This window comes from Aythya marila, assembly GCF_965140915.1.
Source record: "Aythya marila genome assembly, chromosome: 3".
Taxonomy (NCBI): Eukaryota; Metazoa; Chordata; class Aves; order Anseriformes; family Anatidae; genus Aythya; species Aythya marila.
Window position 1 is genome coordinate 19,619,311 of NC_139044.1, and position 16,117 is coordinate 19,635,427.

Below are 16,117 nucleotides of genomic sequence, written 5' to 3' on the forward strand. Positions count from 1 at the left end.
CTTCCTTATCTGAATGAAGGTGGTAAGATAAGACTCCATGTGTATATCTAGAGACTAAGTGAGTGCAGAGGGCTTATCTTCATTTGCCAATGTATGTGTTTGTACAAATATAATGCACCATAAATCATAGCAGTAGTTCTTAAAGAATAAAATTGGAATTTCTAAAATAATCAATGGAATTGAAAAAAAAATAAATTAGTGTGAAAGGTTTCAAAAAAAAATAATAAAATAAACAGAATATCAATGCTATCATTAGACTTAGGAGAAAGGAAAAAAAAATACCTTGATCAGCATAGAAGAGACCAGTGACAAATACTGTGTAGGTCAATTGCCCTTGGGGTTTATTTGGGGCAAGCCATTTTATCTGAACTTCTTTGGACCCATCAACAGTAGCAAACGTATCAACTGTTCCCTCAGGAGCAGCTTCCATGGTCCGAGCTTCTACCTGTGAATTCAACCATGAGCTAGAGGTTTATTGCCATAGTTTAGAAACAGACAAGAAATGAGAAATACAAAATTTTAAGAAAAGTTATTTTAGGGAAAAATAAGCAACAATAACCATCCAACAAGCGCTGCATGTGTCATAATTTTTTTTTTAAACACTTTACTTTCCTTTCACCTACATCTGTTTGCAGCTGTCCAGAAACTGACATATTCTATATGAAGGCCCCCATAAGAAACAGAAATCAAATACTGGAAAAGACTTAAGGATTCATTTCTTGAAAACGCAGGTGGAACCTCATGTGGATGCATAAGCTTAGATTAAGAGAGGAAGCAGATGTAGAAGACCACACATTTTTCAATTTCTGCATTTTAAAAGGTAACTGAAAGCACGTGCATTTACATGATGTAGAAAATTACTGTAGATATTTGATAGAGGAAAAATATGCTTTGCACCCTGAATTAACTTTTAATTTCAACTAGCAAATTTAAGCTGCAATAAGTAGATCTACTTGTAATGAGAAAAAATACAATATGATGGAAGACCCAGAAAATATAGTGATTATGAAAGATTTTTAATTTGAATAAATACTCATTCAAAATTCTCGAAATTTAGTATTTTTATTTATATCTTGTAGTAAGTGTTCAGTGCTATGAAACAAAATAATTTATTACCTTATTTATGGGAACAAGTTTGTTTCTCATACATTATGTATTTGGTATTTTCTAAAGCGTAAGATGTTTTCACACCTTTCTAAGTGCCTCTCAGCTGCAAAGTTCATACGAGTGCTAATAATTTTTAATATGCCACACCTGCTCTATCATCAAAATAACAAAGCATACTTTCTCTGTCCTTGAAATATGAATATTTTACTTTTTTTTTGCATGTAAAATTTGGAAAGCCTATCATTTATAATTATCTGGCTGTATCTTTGATGTGCATCAATATCTCTATATGTGCTTCTATACTCGTGCACTCCACATTACTACAAGATTATACTTAAAATAGATGAGCCGCCACAATAAAGTTAGCAAAGTATTCTTCCTGATAATGATAATGCTTTAAGATAAACAAATGCTTCACAGATTCACTGGATCAGTATCACATTGATTAGTTTGATATTTCAGTCAAAACTATCCTTGTGGAAGAATTTGACTAAACTGTGCTTTCTAAACTAATTTCCCATATGGTTATACTGTTTAATGTGGGTACTCTGGACTCACCACGTTAGAAAACTAGAAAAACAAATAACTACTATTTTTACTACTGAAAAGAATTAAGATATTCTGAAAACAGTACAAATTCGTAGTAATCTCTACTACAACCTGGAGAGTTGCAAAAGCTGTATTGTGTCTCTAACTTGTGAGTGCTTCTCAGGAGAAAATTCATACCAAAACCTTTTCCTTATGAACTGCTATTCTTTTCAGTATAAAAATAATGAAATAATGTTTAGAATCAATGCAATGCATGTAATATCCCATATAGTTACACCTCTGCAGTGCACTTTAAAAATAGTATCTTGTGTAAAGAAAAACTACATTTATGTACATGGAAACATTCAGCATTTCAGTATTCTAAAACACATTTTGTATTTTGTTTCCTTAATATTACTTTATACAGAATCCTTTGATATTTTCAGATGTTTATTAATAATTTAATAAAAATTAAAAAATGCTGCTAACATGTAAGTAACACTCAATTATAGGAGTTCAATAGAAATTGAATAATAAAGAATGAAAAAAATTGTCAACCATCTAATTTTAAAAGGCAGTACTCTTTACTTGTAGTTAGTGCAAAAACAAAAATGCTGAAATTAAAGTTTAAAAACAGCGCAGTAAAATACATTACTGAGCATTTCAAAGCATTCCACTGTTGCATTCATTTTCTTCTTTTTTGTGCTTCTGATATTTACAAGAACTAACATATTTCAATACCATCAGCATATAAAATCTCCTAAATTCCTCCAAAGAATCTATTAGAAGTTACACTATTTCTTATTAAGCCAGGCTTTTTTTTTTTTTTTCCCTTAAACAAAAAAAGAGCAGGTACAAAAGCAATCCTTCTGCTTTATGAGGAAGAGATTAAATTTAAGCATTTTAGCATTTACATATTACAGATTTGCATTTCACTTGAAAATAAATCATGATCACTAACATGTTAAAACAAAACAAACAAAAAAACCCAACACACAACTATCTGACCCAAGTAAAAAACTAATTGAAACACAGAAACTGTAACAATCTTGTAATCTACCCTCCTCTCCTCCTCTTTCTACCCTTCCTTTCCCTTTCCTTCCCTACTCTCCCCTCTTCTCCTCTCCTCTTCTCTCCTTTTTTTTCTTCTCTTCCGTTCTAAATGTTGGATTTATATTGTAATTGATACAAAAATATTTCAGAAAGTCAAATAAAGATGCAGTGTTTTAATTTCCTGGCAGCAGTTATGTGAGTCTAAATAAAGATGTTGTACTTCAATTCCTTTGATTAGAGATGGATCACCGGCTTTGGAAAACAATTTGTGTACTGATCACAGGATGCAGATGAATATCAGCTACAGTAAACCTACTTTGAATTATTTCAAAAGTCAAGATATGAGTCAGGAGTTCAATGGAGACATGAAAAAAGCCTATTAAAAATATTTTAATATCCGTAACTACTGGCTTTCTGTTCTCTCTTTTAATGCCTATTTGATAGGACAGAAGTACTGAAAACATGCATGTTTTATCTGCATGCAGAGTTTGGAAATGACTTGTCTTTAAACATTACTATTAATACAATGGATTAGGGTATTGCATGTTGAGTACCTTAAAACAAGCTTTCCTTCTGGGGTATATGAGAAGTTGTGAAAAATGTAAAAGAGAAACTGGCAAAAAGCCATTCAAGCTCTTAAGAGTAAATATCATTCAAAGTAATCCAAGCTGTAAAATGTTTAACAGTTATGTGGTCTAGTCATCTCTTAGAGATAGATGATGTTACCAGAATTTGAAAGAAAGCATTCTTGAGAATATTAGAAATGTGACTAAAAAATCACAGCATTTAAAAAAAAATCCTGAAATTTCTTTCCAGAGAATATATTTCCACAATATATTGACATTATAAATTATGATAGAAAAAACAAACAAACAAACAAAAAAAAAACATGAAAGACAATCAAATTTTCCTCTTTTTTCCTTTTTTTCTTCCTTTGTTCACAAAATTAAAAGAGCACACATAAGGTTAATTAAACAAAACAATAAATATCAAAATTATCACAGGTCTCATTTATGCTTGTAAACAAACCGAGCATGGTACATATTATTCCAGTTATTCATCAGCTACAGTACTATGAAATCATACTGGATTTATCAGCTCAGTTATACACCTAACAGTGTTTAACAACATTAAAAAAAAAAAAAAAAAAAAAAAAAAAAAAGCCTCAGAAGGCTTGCTTTCACTATATATTTAATATTCCTATATTCTAAAATCCTGAAAAAAATTGATTGTTGTACAAGACTGTTAAAATAAGTCAAGTAGAATATTTTGATCACATATTTGCATTCAAAAGGTATTTGCAAATCACCATATTTTCCTTGTTCCTGTATTGTGACTTCTTTCTCCTGCAATTCTCAGATTATCTTCAGTCCTTTCAGTCAGTCAGCTAGAAATTTGCCCATTACTGAAATTTCTTTACATTCTCTCTTTCTTTCTTTACATTTCTCTTTCTTTACATTACATTCTTATACATCTGACTAATCTACCTTTAAAACATATTAATTCTACTTAATTTCAGTAATATATGTTTCAGCTTCAAATTTTGCCTTTCTTTGCTGTACTGATGTTCTACTTTGGAATGGTGCCTAACAATGACCTATCAATTCTTCAGCAGCTCTTAAACAGATTTTTTCTTTTTTTTTTAAATGTCATATTTTGCCAGATGGGTTAGTACTGACCAGAGTGAATCATCACCATTTACTCTGATATTCACTGCCATCTGACATTTATTACACTCCCAGAATGCAAATTGATGTACTCACCAATGGACCCAAAGCACAACCTTTTGCAGTACATGCCTGGACTCTGAAGGAATGCAGACTCCAAGGAGCAAGTCCATAAGCATAACAATTTAGCTGTGATGAATTTTGTATCAGAACACCATCCATATACAAGCCATAGCTGGTAATAATACCTATAAAACAACATGATAGCACTCACTAAATGTCTATACAACTACTGAATTTAGAAGAAAACCTTTAATGCTACAGACATTAGGGTCATGGCAGTATTTCACATAGCTCACAGTTAAGCAGTTAACTATTTAACAGTACTATGTATATAACAGAATAAACACACACTCTCATCTTTAGTTGTTGAAAACCTCACCAGTGGACCACAACCTTTGAAAAACAATTACACTCTTCCAAAGATTACACGTGAATAAACCTGTTAGTGGATAGCAGCTAACTTCACCCTGGAATTAGGAAAATCGAGGCACATCTGTTTCACAGCTAACTCTGCATGTGGCTGAGAAACTGGAAAGACACACAAAGCCATATCAGAGACTCACAGGTCTTAACAGCTTTAGACCTAGAAAAAACAGTGATTGACATTATAATTGAAATGTTGAAGGACAACTCAGACAAGCGCTGTAACTATAATATATAAGTAGCAAGTTTTTTTTTTATCATGCAGAACAACTTACTGATACTCATTCATAACTATCCCAGATTTTGTGCATTTTACCAACAAATGAATTAGACACGTCATTAATTTATTTTATTTTGCAAACAGTTTTAGCCACATTTCTAAAAAATAAAAAAATAATAAATAAAAAAACAGTAGTATTGATTATAGTTTCCTTATCTGTATGCTGTAGAAAAAGTCCTGAATTATTTTTTACCTATTCAATTTAAAAAAAAAAAAAAAAAGAAAGAAAACATATTTGCAATTTCAAAGCAAACATCAAAAAGATTTCTAGAGGGGATAGTGGTCTTTCTGGTGTAATTGACTAACACGAACTCAAAAATCACAGGGGACTGTTCATCTCATATGGAAATCTAAATCTCTGCTCCTCCAAAGCTATGTGATGGGTTAGCATGAACCCTGTACAAACTATACATACACAGTGCTTTGACTGTCATGAACTAAAGACTGAATGTTATAGGTCTGCTTAGACCGTGGATATTGAGTTTACAAAGTCATTTCTCTCAGGGATATTCCTCCATCTTTCTCACTTATTCTTTTTTAATCTCTATAAATATGAAATCTTAAGACCAATAAATGCAAAACCGTGGAAAGATTCATTAGAACGGAAGCCAGTTCAGAAGATGAACTTGGGAAAAACTTCTGATTTTCCCATTTTATGTGTGTATATCCCGGTTTCTGAGAACACTCACAGGCTGAAGTACATATCCAGAAAGAACATTAAAGTACAAATCTAATGACAAGCAATGACAATCAATCTTTTACAAAGTTGTAGTTGTCATTTCTCCTTCCAAAAAACTGCAAATACTATCTTAGTCCACTATGGCAAGCAAGAGAAAGGAAATTCTTATTCTATTCAAACACAGTATTTCACAGTGAAGATTTAAGCCATTGCTGAGTGGTTGCCATTAGCACGGCCACGTCTGGTTTCATATGCAAGTGCAGGAATCTTTGCATAAGGTTGACAGATATGCTTTTTAAGTAACTTTACAGCATTTTACCAATTATGGACAAGAATGAGGCTATTCTAGTTTTCTGAAATACAACTGAAGGTGGTCAAATAAAAAACAAATGTTTATGGTCTGACTTTCTAAAGAGCTTGGTATCTGTACATCATTGATTTCAACTGGACTTGGAGACTTCCCTGTAGATTTGAAAACTTAGACTTCCAGTGAAAGTTCTTTTGGTCTTGTTTGCAATTCTGCAATCAAAATATTCCAGAATTGCCTTCTGTCTCATTCAGTTATTCTGGACATGACAGATCTTGAGGAACGTATAATGTATCCTTGAGACTTAAAAAAAAAAAAAACTTCATATTGTAAAAATTGCTCAATTCATCTTTCCTTCGCTTAAAATAGAATTTTTTGAATCTACATTTAGGAATATTGTTTGAAACTGAGAAAAGATTTTTCTCTCAATGGAAAAATGCTTCATAAATAAAAGTATACACAGAACTGTTTTAGTTGGGCTTTGAAGTTTTACACTTCAAAAGATGTATATGCTAAACCAATGCAGAGCTGTGTATGGTAAAGTGATTCACAGACTCCTTAATTCTTTTCTCTTCTAGAAAAGTGAGAGGCTAAACTCAAGTCAGACACTAGAGAAATATATGTGGGAGGAATTCCTGGTAAATCACACACTATGAATCTTGCCATATTGGACAGACTTCCTAAAAAATCCCTTGGGGTTCCACATCTAGTTGCTTGTAAAGCAAGGGCATCAATGGTTGATATTTGTTCTACATTAAATAAACAAACTACCAAATAAAAATATTTCATATTCATCTCAGAAGAGAAAAACTTTAAGACTGATAAGGGCATCCCTAAACGTAAGCACTGTCATTAAGGATGTGTTTTACAGGGGAGAAAAAAAAAAAAAAAAAAAAAAAAAAGTACTTTGAGTACTTTGAGCAATGGTACTAACTAACTAATGGAAAAATCACATCATTATTTCCTTTGATATTTATGGTAACAGTATGAATCATAATGAACTAATTTTATATTAATGTAGGTGCCATAGGTACCTCTATGGAAACCCCACTGTAACTCACTAATAATTACTTGTGCTATTCTTTTAAAGTGTTCCTGCAACTACAGCGTTATGCAGTATCTTCACAATGAGGAGCAGTCTGACAGTCAACGCTGTGACCTCTTGCTAGTCCTCCCAGTACTGTCAGAGAACAATCACCTTTAATAACCTGATATATTGTCTGTTGATTTTATTTATGCTTACTGGAAAAAGGTTCAAAGACCGACCAAAATTTACTTATTTTTCAGGACTTGGTAGATACTCCTGAAGAGCTTACCATCCACAAAATATTGAAGATTATAGCACATTTGTGATTGCAAGGCATAAGAAGGGGCACAAGGTGGCTATGAAATGATGCAGTTTATTCATAATTACGTCTAGATAGATAGAATAAATCTTGGTTTAATTGAAGACAAAACCACTGTTGACTATACTGCACTCCACTCTACAAAAGAAACCCAAATGTGCAATTTAGGTTTAAACTGAAGAAAACTCTCTACACATTTGACATGTATGTGGACAGAAGTTAGGAGAAAGTGTTTTTGCTGTTAAGTGACATGCCTCAAGGTCATACCTCCTCAACTACTTTATTTCTGCTTTGAAAATAAGATAAAAGAAAATGTGCATTAAAAACATATTCAGCATATCATTTTCCAAATCTCTTTTTTCTACACCTGACATATCTGAGGCAACTTTAGGCAGAGAAATAGGTGTACATTTTCCCACTTTATATGGAATAATTTTTCACAAAATATAAATTGACCTTAAATTCACCAAAAATGTAGGCCAGAAACTCAATGTCCATGTTCAAATAACATCACCGTTTGACGTCTAGGTTGCCCCTTAGCCCATAAAGTCTCAAAGCTAACTTTTTTTTCCCTATTGTGCCATTTTTCTGAAGAACCCAAGTAGCCTGTAGTACTATTTGCTATGTATCCTCAAAAGTGGCATACTAATACCCCTTAATTTTGTCTATTTGATAACAGGCAGGTAGACTTCATATATATATCAAGAGAGCATAGTAAAGTCTATGGCTGTGCAATGCTGTCCCAGTCAGCTTACACACCTCAACATCAGCAACACCTAATAAGAGCTTCCTCAGGCCATGGAAATGCATAGTAACTTCTACATATAGTGTGAGAAGAAAGAAGAGAAAGAAATGGCTGCAGAGATCTACCAAGGAGATGACAATTTATGACATGCAAGTTGTTGCAGTTCAGAGGTTTCCACCTGAAACAAAGAAAAAATCAGCAATTTCAAAATGGGCTACTTATGCCTAGTAGACTGAAAGTATGAACCAGTTAAGTCAAGAGTGGGAAACAGTTTCTATTCTTCTGCAAAAAAGGAGCTACATTAGAACTCATTAACCTCCAGCCATGAACATACATCACTAAAATGCTGAAGCAGCAAAATCTAACGGAAAGAACCTTTTGCTGGTCTTTCTCATAGTTCAGTCTTCTCAACCACAGTATTCTTCAGCCTCCCATACAGTTTTAAAATACTGACAGAGACAGTGATTATGAATGATATGGCCACTAGGCAGCCCAAAAGATATTCTGGAAATTAAAAGTAAAAATTACTGAACAATGCAAGCTTTCCGATTAAGTAGTTACTCTGTGAAAAGTTTTAGCACTTTTTTTTCCTAATTTATTAATTATTTTTATGAAATAAGCGATGCACATAGGAAATTGGAAAAAAAAAAAAAAAAAAAAAAGTAGGAGCATGGTAAAGCGTGTTATCAGTTATACAGTCTTTTTAAAACTCTCAAAGAGGTGGGGGAGGAGAAGAAAAGGAAAAGACAAAATTCATATAACCTTTGTTGACTATTGTGCAAGTGAGACCATACTATGCTGAAAAAGTGAAGGCCCCAGTGCCCTTATGGTTGTCAAATTCTCATGACACAGCAGTTCTTCCTCTCTTAGGTACTTGGCAAGAGGTCATAGGTGGAAAGAGAAGCAGCCCTTCTCCATGACAACAGCCCACTATACTGAGTCCCTTCCACCAATTCTGGCTGCAAGGAAAGTGTCTAACTGCCACACACATGATATCCATACATTACTGCACAATGACAACAGTTCCAAGGGAAGAATTCTCCATAGGCTTCAAATAATGGGAAGATGTAGCAATACCAGACAATACTCTTACAAGGAACAGAAATATATAATTTATTTTATAAAATTCTTCTGATTCATTTCGAAGCTGTTGTTCATCTAGTGTGGATTCACAGCTTTCCTAATATCATTATTTTGTTTTCTAATAACCTATTTATTATATTTAAATTGAGAGTCAGACCATGTACAACAAACACTGTATTAACAAGAAGATACAATGTGCAAATTCATAGAATCATAGAACGGTTTAGGTTGGAATGGAACTTAAATACCATCTACTATCCCCCTTGCTCCACCCCCTTCACCATAGTCAGGGACACCTCCCACCAGACCAGGCTGCCCAAAGCCACATCCAACCTGCACTTGAACTCATCCAGGGATGGGGCATCCACAGCTTCTCTGGGCAACCTGTTCCAGTGTCTCACCCCCCTCTGAGCGTAGAATTTCTTACTTATTATCTAATCTAAACCCATTTTATTTTTTTTATTTTTATTTTTTATTTTAGTGATAAATGGTTACCCCTTGTCCTATCATTATAATCCCTGATAAACAGTCTCTCCCTAGCTTTCCCTAGCTTTTCCTCTTTAAGTACAGGAAGGACACTGTAAAGTCTCCCTGGAGCCTTCTCTGCCTTCTATCCTCCAGGCTGAACATCCCAAACTTTCTCAGCCTGTCTTCATAGGAGAGGTGCTCCAGCCTCATGGTTCTCTTCTGGACTTGGTCCAACAGGCCCATGTCCTTCTTGTGCTGGGGGGCCAGAGCTGAATGCAGTACTCCAGGTGGGGTTCTCATGAAAATGGAGTAGAGGGGAAGAATCACCTTCCCTGACCTGCAGGCCATACTTTTGATGCAGCCCAGGATATGGTTGGCTTTCTGGGCTGCAAGCACACATTGTCTTTTCATCTACCAGTACCTCTAACTCCTTCTCCTCAGGGTGCTCTCAAACTACTCATCATCCAGCCTGTACTCGTGTTTGGGATTGCCCTGACCCAGATGCAGAACCTTGCACCTGGCCATGTTGAACTGCATGTTGTACACACCAGTCCACCTCTCAAGCCTCTCAAGGTCTCTCTGTATGGCAACCATTTCCTCCAGCGTGTCAAGTTTAGTCATGTATTCCTAACTTGCACTTGTTTTAAAGGAAGTGAAAGGAACTTAATTTATCAAACTATAGGTCTTTATCCTGTCTTGTAGATAGACATATATAAATACACATATGTGTGCATTTATATATTTATATACACATTGGTTAGTTAAACCACCCTCTAAACCATTTGGATATCTTTCTCTATAATACAAGGATAACAAGATCAGGTCCTGGTATTAACTATTACATGTAAAAAATGTCCATTTAATTGGAAATGGGTCAGGGCTTGGACACTAAGCCACATATATGACCTTCCTTCCTTCTTCCCTCTATTTTCCCCCTTCTTCCTTTTTCTCTTCCCTTCTTTTCCTTCCTCTAAGCCACAGACACTGGTGGGGTATTTGTAACACAATGAGAGGATTTCTAAGGGTCCAGGAGGCAAAATCTTCTAGCAATGACACCCATACAAGGAACCATAAATTATCAAATATATTATTTAACAGCAGATGACATGCTCTTATTTCCTCTTAAAAGTAACATAAGATCTTATGGAATGCTACATATATGTAGCCTTACAATCACTAATTTTTTGGAAACCATTTCAAGTGCCTTGTAGTGAAGTTGTATAGGCAGCTTGTGTCCTTCCACAGTTGAAAGCATGGGGAAAAATGAAATTCATGTGAAACTACTTTAAGAAAAAATTGAGATATATACCAATACAATACCCCAATGAGGAAAACATTTCTGTCATTTACATTCAATGATTTCTGCATAGCTTCCTCTGATGTGATATAAACTGTCATACGCATAATAATAAAATCAAGGTAAAACATTTGTTCGGAAGTGTTATGTATGGATATTTCTCAATGGAAAATATTTCTAAACATAAAAAAGTGTATTACTTAACTTCCGCAGCCATGCAAATGTACACGTCCAAGATGATTACACAGAATACATCTAATGTTATAACATACCAATTAATGTAAAAGAAATTCATGTGTTATTTGAAGGTAGAATGAACATCCTAGATGGATATTCTCCAAGAATGCCTTTTTTCCTCAGCTCAAATGTCCTAGAAAACATTAAACAATGAGATGCAGTACACAAGAACTATCAAAAGGGAGCACTTTTGAGCCGCTGAAACCATACAGAAGGCTGAAAACCACAATCTCCTAGCTGCAGACAATGATACTATCTCAGGTATTTTATGTGCTAAAATGATCATTAAAAATTAAGCACCACATATAAGCTGCCATTTAGAATATTAATTTACCTTTACTAATCATCTTTTTAACTTGAGGCTAAAAGAGTTCACTTACCATTCGGATACTCAGGCTTAGCCCATGAGATGTTAAAAGAGTCAGATGAATATGACTGGGCTTTCGGAGCAGGAACACCTTCTGGTGTACTCTCATCGGTTACAGCTGTGCTAGCTTCACTTATTGAACATCCACCTCCAGTGCAAGCCTTAAAATATGAAGCACAACAAGCAAGCATATTTCAATGTAATACCAAAAATTTTTTAGTCTAGCAATTAATTTCTGTAAAGTTTTATATTTTTATATATCTGAACTTATTAAGTCTGTGATTTTCATAAAAGATTCCTATCATAGATTTGCTCACCTCTTAACAAGAAATGTGCTATTTTTGATACTTAGCTTTTAGGTATCAAATTGATAAAACCTTATATTAAGGTTTGAGTCAGTATTTTGCATTTGACTGAGTCACAATCACAATTAGATTTCCACTGCCTTTGCAGAAACAGTTAAAGCATATTACAGTACAATATATATCATGTATAGTGCAAAACTCTTCTGGAATTGACTAAATAGTTCTCACAACTTTCAGACAATATACTGACCAACTTGCAGTGTTCTTAAAAATTATCTTGATGAATAGTCATTCAGAAAAAAAAAAGACACTTGGAGTTCTGCACTTCATGACAGCAGACTGAGTGTTGTGCAGATGCAATTAAAATAGTGAAAAAACACTTTATTATAAATCAATATGTAACAGTTATTATTGCATGTTTATGGATAATAGTCAAATCATTTGTATTTCAGTTACCAGGGAAGAAAAGATTGATTACACCACTTTTACATTTTGCTTGATTACGAAGCAACATGATGTGCAAGAAATTGCATATCATCTCATATATCAGGCTTTTAAAGTTTCACATGCAGAAACATAAGACTACGAAGCTACCTCTTACATATGCTGTTTTTCCAATTATTTGCACTAAGATGAGTGACAAGAGACAGGATTTGCTATAAAAGTTAAATATATATGTATATATATATACACAATAATACATTCTGTACTGATTTAAATATTTTGTTTGATTTATCTTTTATATTTTTTTTTAGCAATAAAATAAATTAAAACCTGAATTCAACAAAGATTCAGATACTCATTAATTAAAACTTATGGAATAACATTTGTTTTTTGACTCTGTGTTGAAGTGGACAGGCAGTCCTTTCTGGATCATCACCACAAAAAATTAAAAAAAAAAAAAACAACAACCACCTTCCTGTCTAGATACCCAGGAATAAAATGCTTCTCTTAATCATGTGTAAGGATTAGCTTCAATTTCCTATTTCTGAGTGCATTTCCAATCAGAGAACTGTCAGCATATTTTCTGCTCTGCTCCAAAGGCATATACTAGCCCCATGGGTAAAACTAAGAACTAGTTGTAAATGAGATGCTATTTTATATACCAAGATCATTTTCATTTCACTGAAAATTACACTCCCAACACAACTAAAGAATGACTCCTTGTGTTCAGTTTGGGTTGTGAAATAATGATGAAAGAATGCAACTTCAGTTTTGGGGACATCCAAAAATGGCATTTACTTTAAATGTGTTTGGGTTTAAAAATAAGTCAGCTTAAACAAATGCTCAAATAATTCTTAACATTTTGATAATAAAAATATTTAAGAACATCATACTTCCAGCAAAGCTACACTATTATTCAAATGATTTAGCTCCTACAGATTTCAGGAAGAAGTCCAGAAAGCCACCTCTGGAAGACCTCTTTCTCCTGTGTTCCTCACTCTCTTCCTAAATGCATTCCATTGAGTTTTGCCTAGAAGTGGAGGGCTTTTTAAATCAGGGGTTCATTAACAGCAGGCTTCCCATTCATTTATTTCTTGAATTTTCTGAAGATCAATTTTAGTATCTTGGAAACTTGCTGGTGTATGAAATTTCTGATTCCTCTAGTGAAAATCAGTAAACAAAGCTCATCTGTACTTTAAGTAGTGGAATTTTAGATTAGTGCATCCAAATGGGCTGGACATTTTTGGAACTTCAATGATCACATCTGCTGAGTAGTTCTCAAACTACACTGACAAGTTCTAAATAGAGTGGGTACAAATGGGTACAGACTACCTCTTCTACCATACCAAAAAAAATGGGCATCTCATGTACTTTTAGACTTGCTATGTTCAAAACTGCAAGGACGCATATCTTTAACCTGCCTATAACAGACCATTTTATCTGGTTAACCACCACCTGAAGAAATTATCTTTCTCTCAGTTTCTGGTTATCGCTGATGCAATTCAAATGTATATATATTTTTATAGATATATAAAAGAGAGAAATAAAATATAAAGACCAAAGGTTCCTAAAAATGTGTTCAGTAACTTTGAGAAGAGTTGTACACTTTAATGAAATAAAAACAAAATCTACACACCACTTCATTGTTTTAACTATATCCCAAGGCAGAGCTACCAAATGAGGCAGTCCTGTTTGCTCTCCAGATCCTAGTTGTTCATTCTCCCTTGATTCTTTCTCCTTGTGCCTGTGTTCAGGCACAGTGCAGGAGCATAGAAAAGCTGTGGCACAGCAGGACAGCACAAATACTTTTGATAGTCTTGCTTGCTTATGAAGGTTTAAAGTGCTTGCTGAAGTACTGTTGCAGTTTTGGACATGGTAATATTTTATATGGTATACAATTTACTATGCTGAAATGTCTAGGAACAAATGAATTAATTTCAGCACAAATGTAAGCTTTAATTAGACTGAATATCCTTGTTTTTTTCAAGTTCAAGTCAGATCCTTATCATTACCTGAAAGTACTCTATTTATTTTTTTTTTTGTGGCATAGTATTTAAAACGTTCAAGAGCATGTTAAGGGAAAAAAAAAAAAAAAAAAAAAAAAAAAGAATGCATACCCAGTCTACATAAATGTAAATTTATTCATAATCAAGAGTGGAATATTTTTCTATGGCATTTATCAAAGCAAATATCCTTATAAAGGTATTGTTATAAAATCAACAGTGTGCTTAAAACAAGGGACAATCTCATGTTTTTATATACATATTTTCAGGTTTGTTAGTGAACTGAATCTTCTCCGTATTATCACAAAACCAAAACCATTGATACAGAAATGCAATGAAAACACTGAGGTCTTTTAAAATATTTTGAATAAACAAACTGCTACCTTACAGTGAACTCTTTTTCTTTCTGCTCTTTCCTTCTGTGTATGGATTTTATCATAGAATCATAGAATCATAGAATATCCTGAGTTGGAAGGGACCCTTAAGGATCATCAAGTCCAACTCTTGACACCGCACAGGTCTACCCAAAAGTTCAGACCATGTGCCTAAGTTCACAGTCCAATCTTTTCTTAAATTCAGACAGGCTCGGTGCAGTGACCACTTCCCTGGGGAGCCTGTTCCAGTGTGCAACCACCCTCTCTGTGAAGAACCCCCTCCTGACGTCCAGCCTAAATTTCCCCTGCCTCAGCTTAACCCCGTTCCCGCGGGTCCTGTCACTGGTGTTAATGAAGAAAAATCAAATACTTATGGTATAAAATATGAAAGGCCATCATTTTCAAATATATTTTTTCACATGTTGGGGGCAGGCAATATTTTTAAGTCTTTCATATATTTCTGGTCAATTCTCTATTAATTAACATTCAAGTTACCCTCGAAGAAAATCTGTATTTAAATTACATACACATTTCTGAGGGCCCGTTTTGAAATAAAAAACACTTATCTCTATTCGGGATGGCTCATCAACCTTAGTTTTAGAAAGAAGAGGTTAAAAAGCAGACACACGAACCATTATTTAAGATGTTAACAAAATCGGAATCATTCTCACCATTTTACACCTCTATTACACATCTTTAAAACTTACAGCTAGTTTTACGAGGTATTCAGTACCCGGGAAAAGCTGCTGAATAGTAAAATCCAGAAAAAGTTCTGTGCTGTTATAGATTACATTCCACTTTGTAAAATTCTGCTCATTGTTGGCAATATAAAGTATATAGCGATCTAGAATTCCATTTACTTCTATTGGTTCATTCCATCTGCAAATAAAAGCAAAATATGATTAAGACCAAGAAAGATTCAGACCATACTGAAAAAAAAAAAAAAAAAAAGTATGTAACTGGGACTTTTTGGATTTTATCTTAAGAACTGGAAAACATACTTGTGCAACCATAAAAATAAAAGGCAAATACTCTAATGCAGTAGTTGTACGCAGTAGATAAATGATTACAATAACGCACAAAGCAGGGGCTACAAAATGGGCATATCACCAGAACATTTCCTGCACTGAAGTTTGCAGAGGCTATGCCCATATGTAGGTTATACTGATTGCGTAAAGACAAAATGGAAATTAAGTTGGCAAGTGATAATCAGAAGGTGCACAGAACCACTAAACTAATCACTTCTATGCATTTAATCATAATAAATTTAATTTTATGTCACAAACCCTTCCCCTGATTGAACTCACTGGAATTCTTGAATAAACTGATGCACTATTGTGT

General features: G+C 34.0%; 1 protein-coding gene across 1 annotated transcript in view; it reads right to left on the minus strand.

Moving 5' to 3' along the window:
* USH2A (usherin) overlaps window positions 1-16,117 on the minus strand; it is a gene marked incomplete at its 3' end in the record, with an annotated part of 395,140 nt that overhangs the window by 173,146 nt on the left and 205,877 nt on the right. Inside the window, exons 33-36 of the mRNA XM_082757605.1 lie at window positions 15,484-15,655; window positions 11,664-11,811; window positions 4,452-4,603; window positions 283-445 (exon numbers count right to left, since the gene is read on the minus strand). Coding sequence (XP_082613731.1) covers window positions 283-445; window positions 4,452-4,603; window positions 11,664-11,811; window positions 15,484-15,655 — 635 coding nt within the window. The remainder of the gene's footprint in view (window positions 1-282; window positions 446-4,451; window positions 4,604-11,663; window positions 11,812-15,483; window positions 15,656-16,117) is intronic.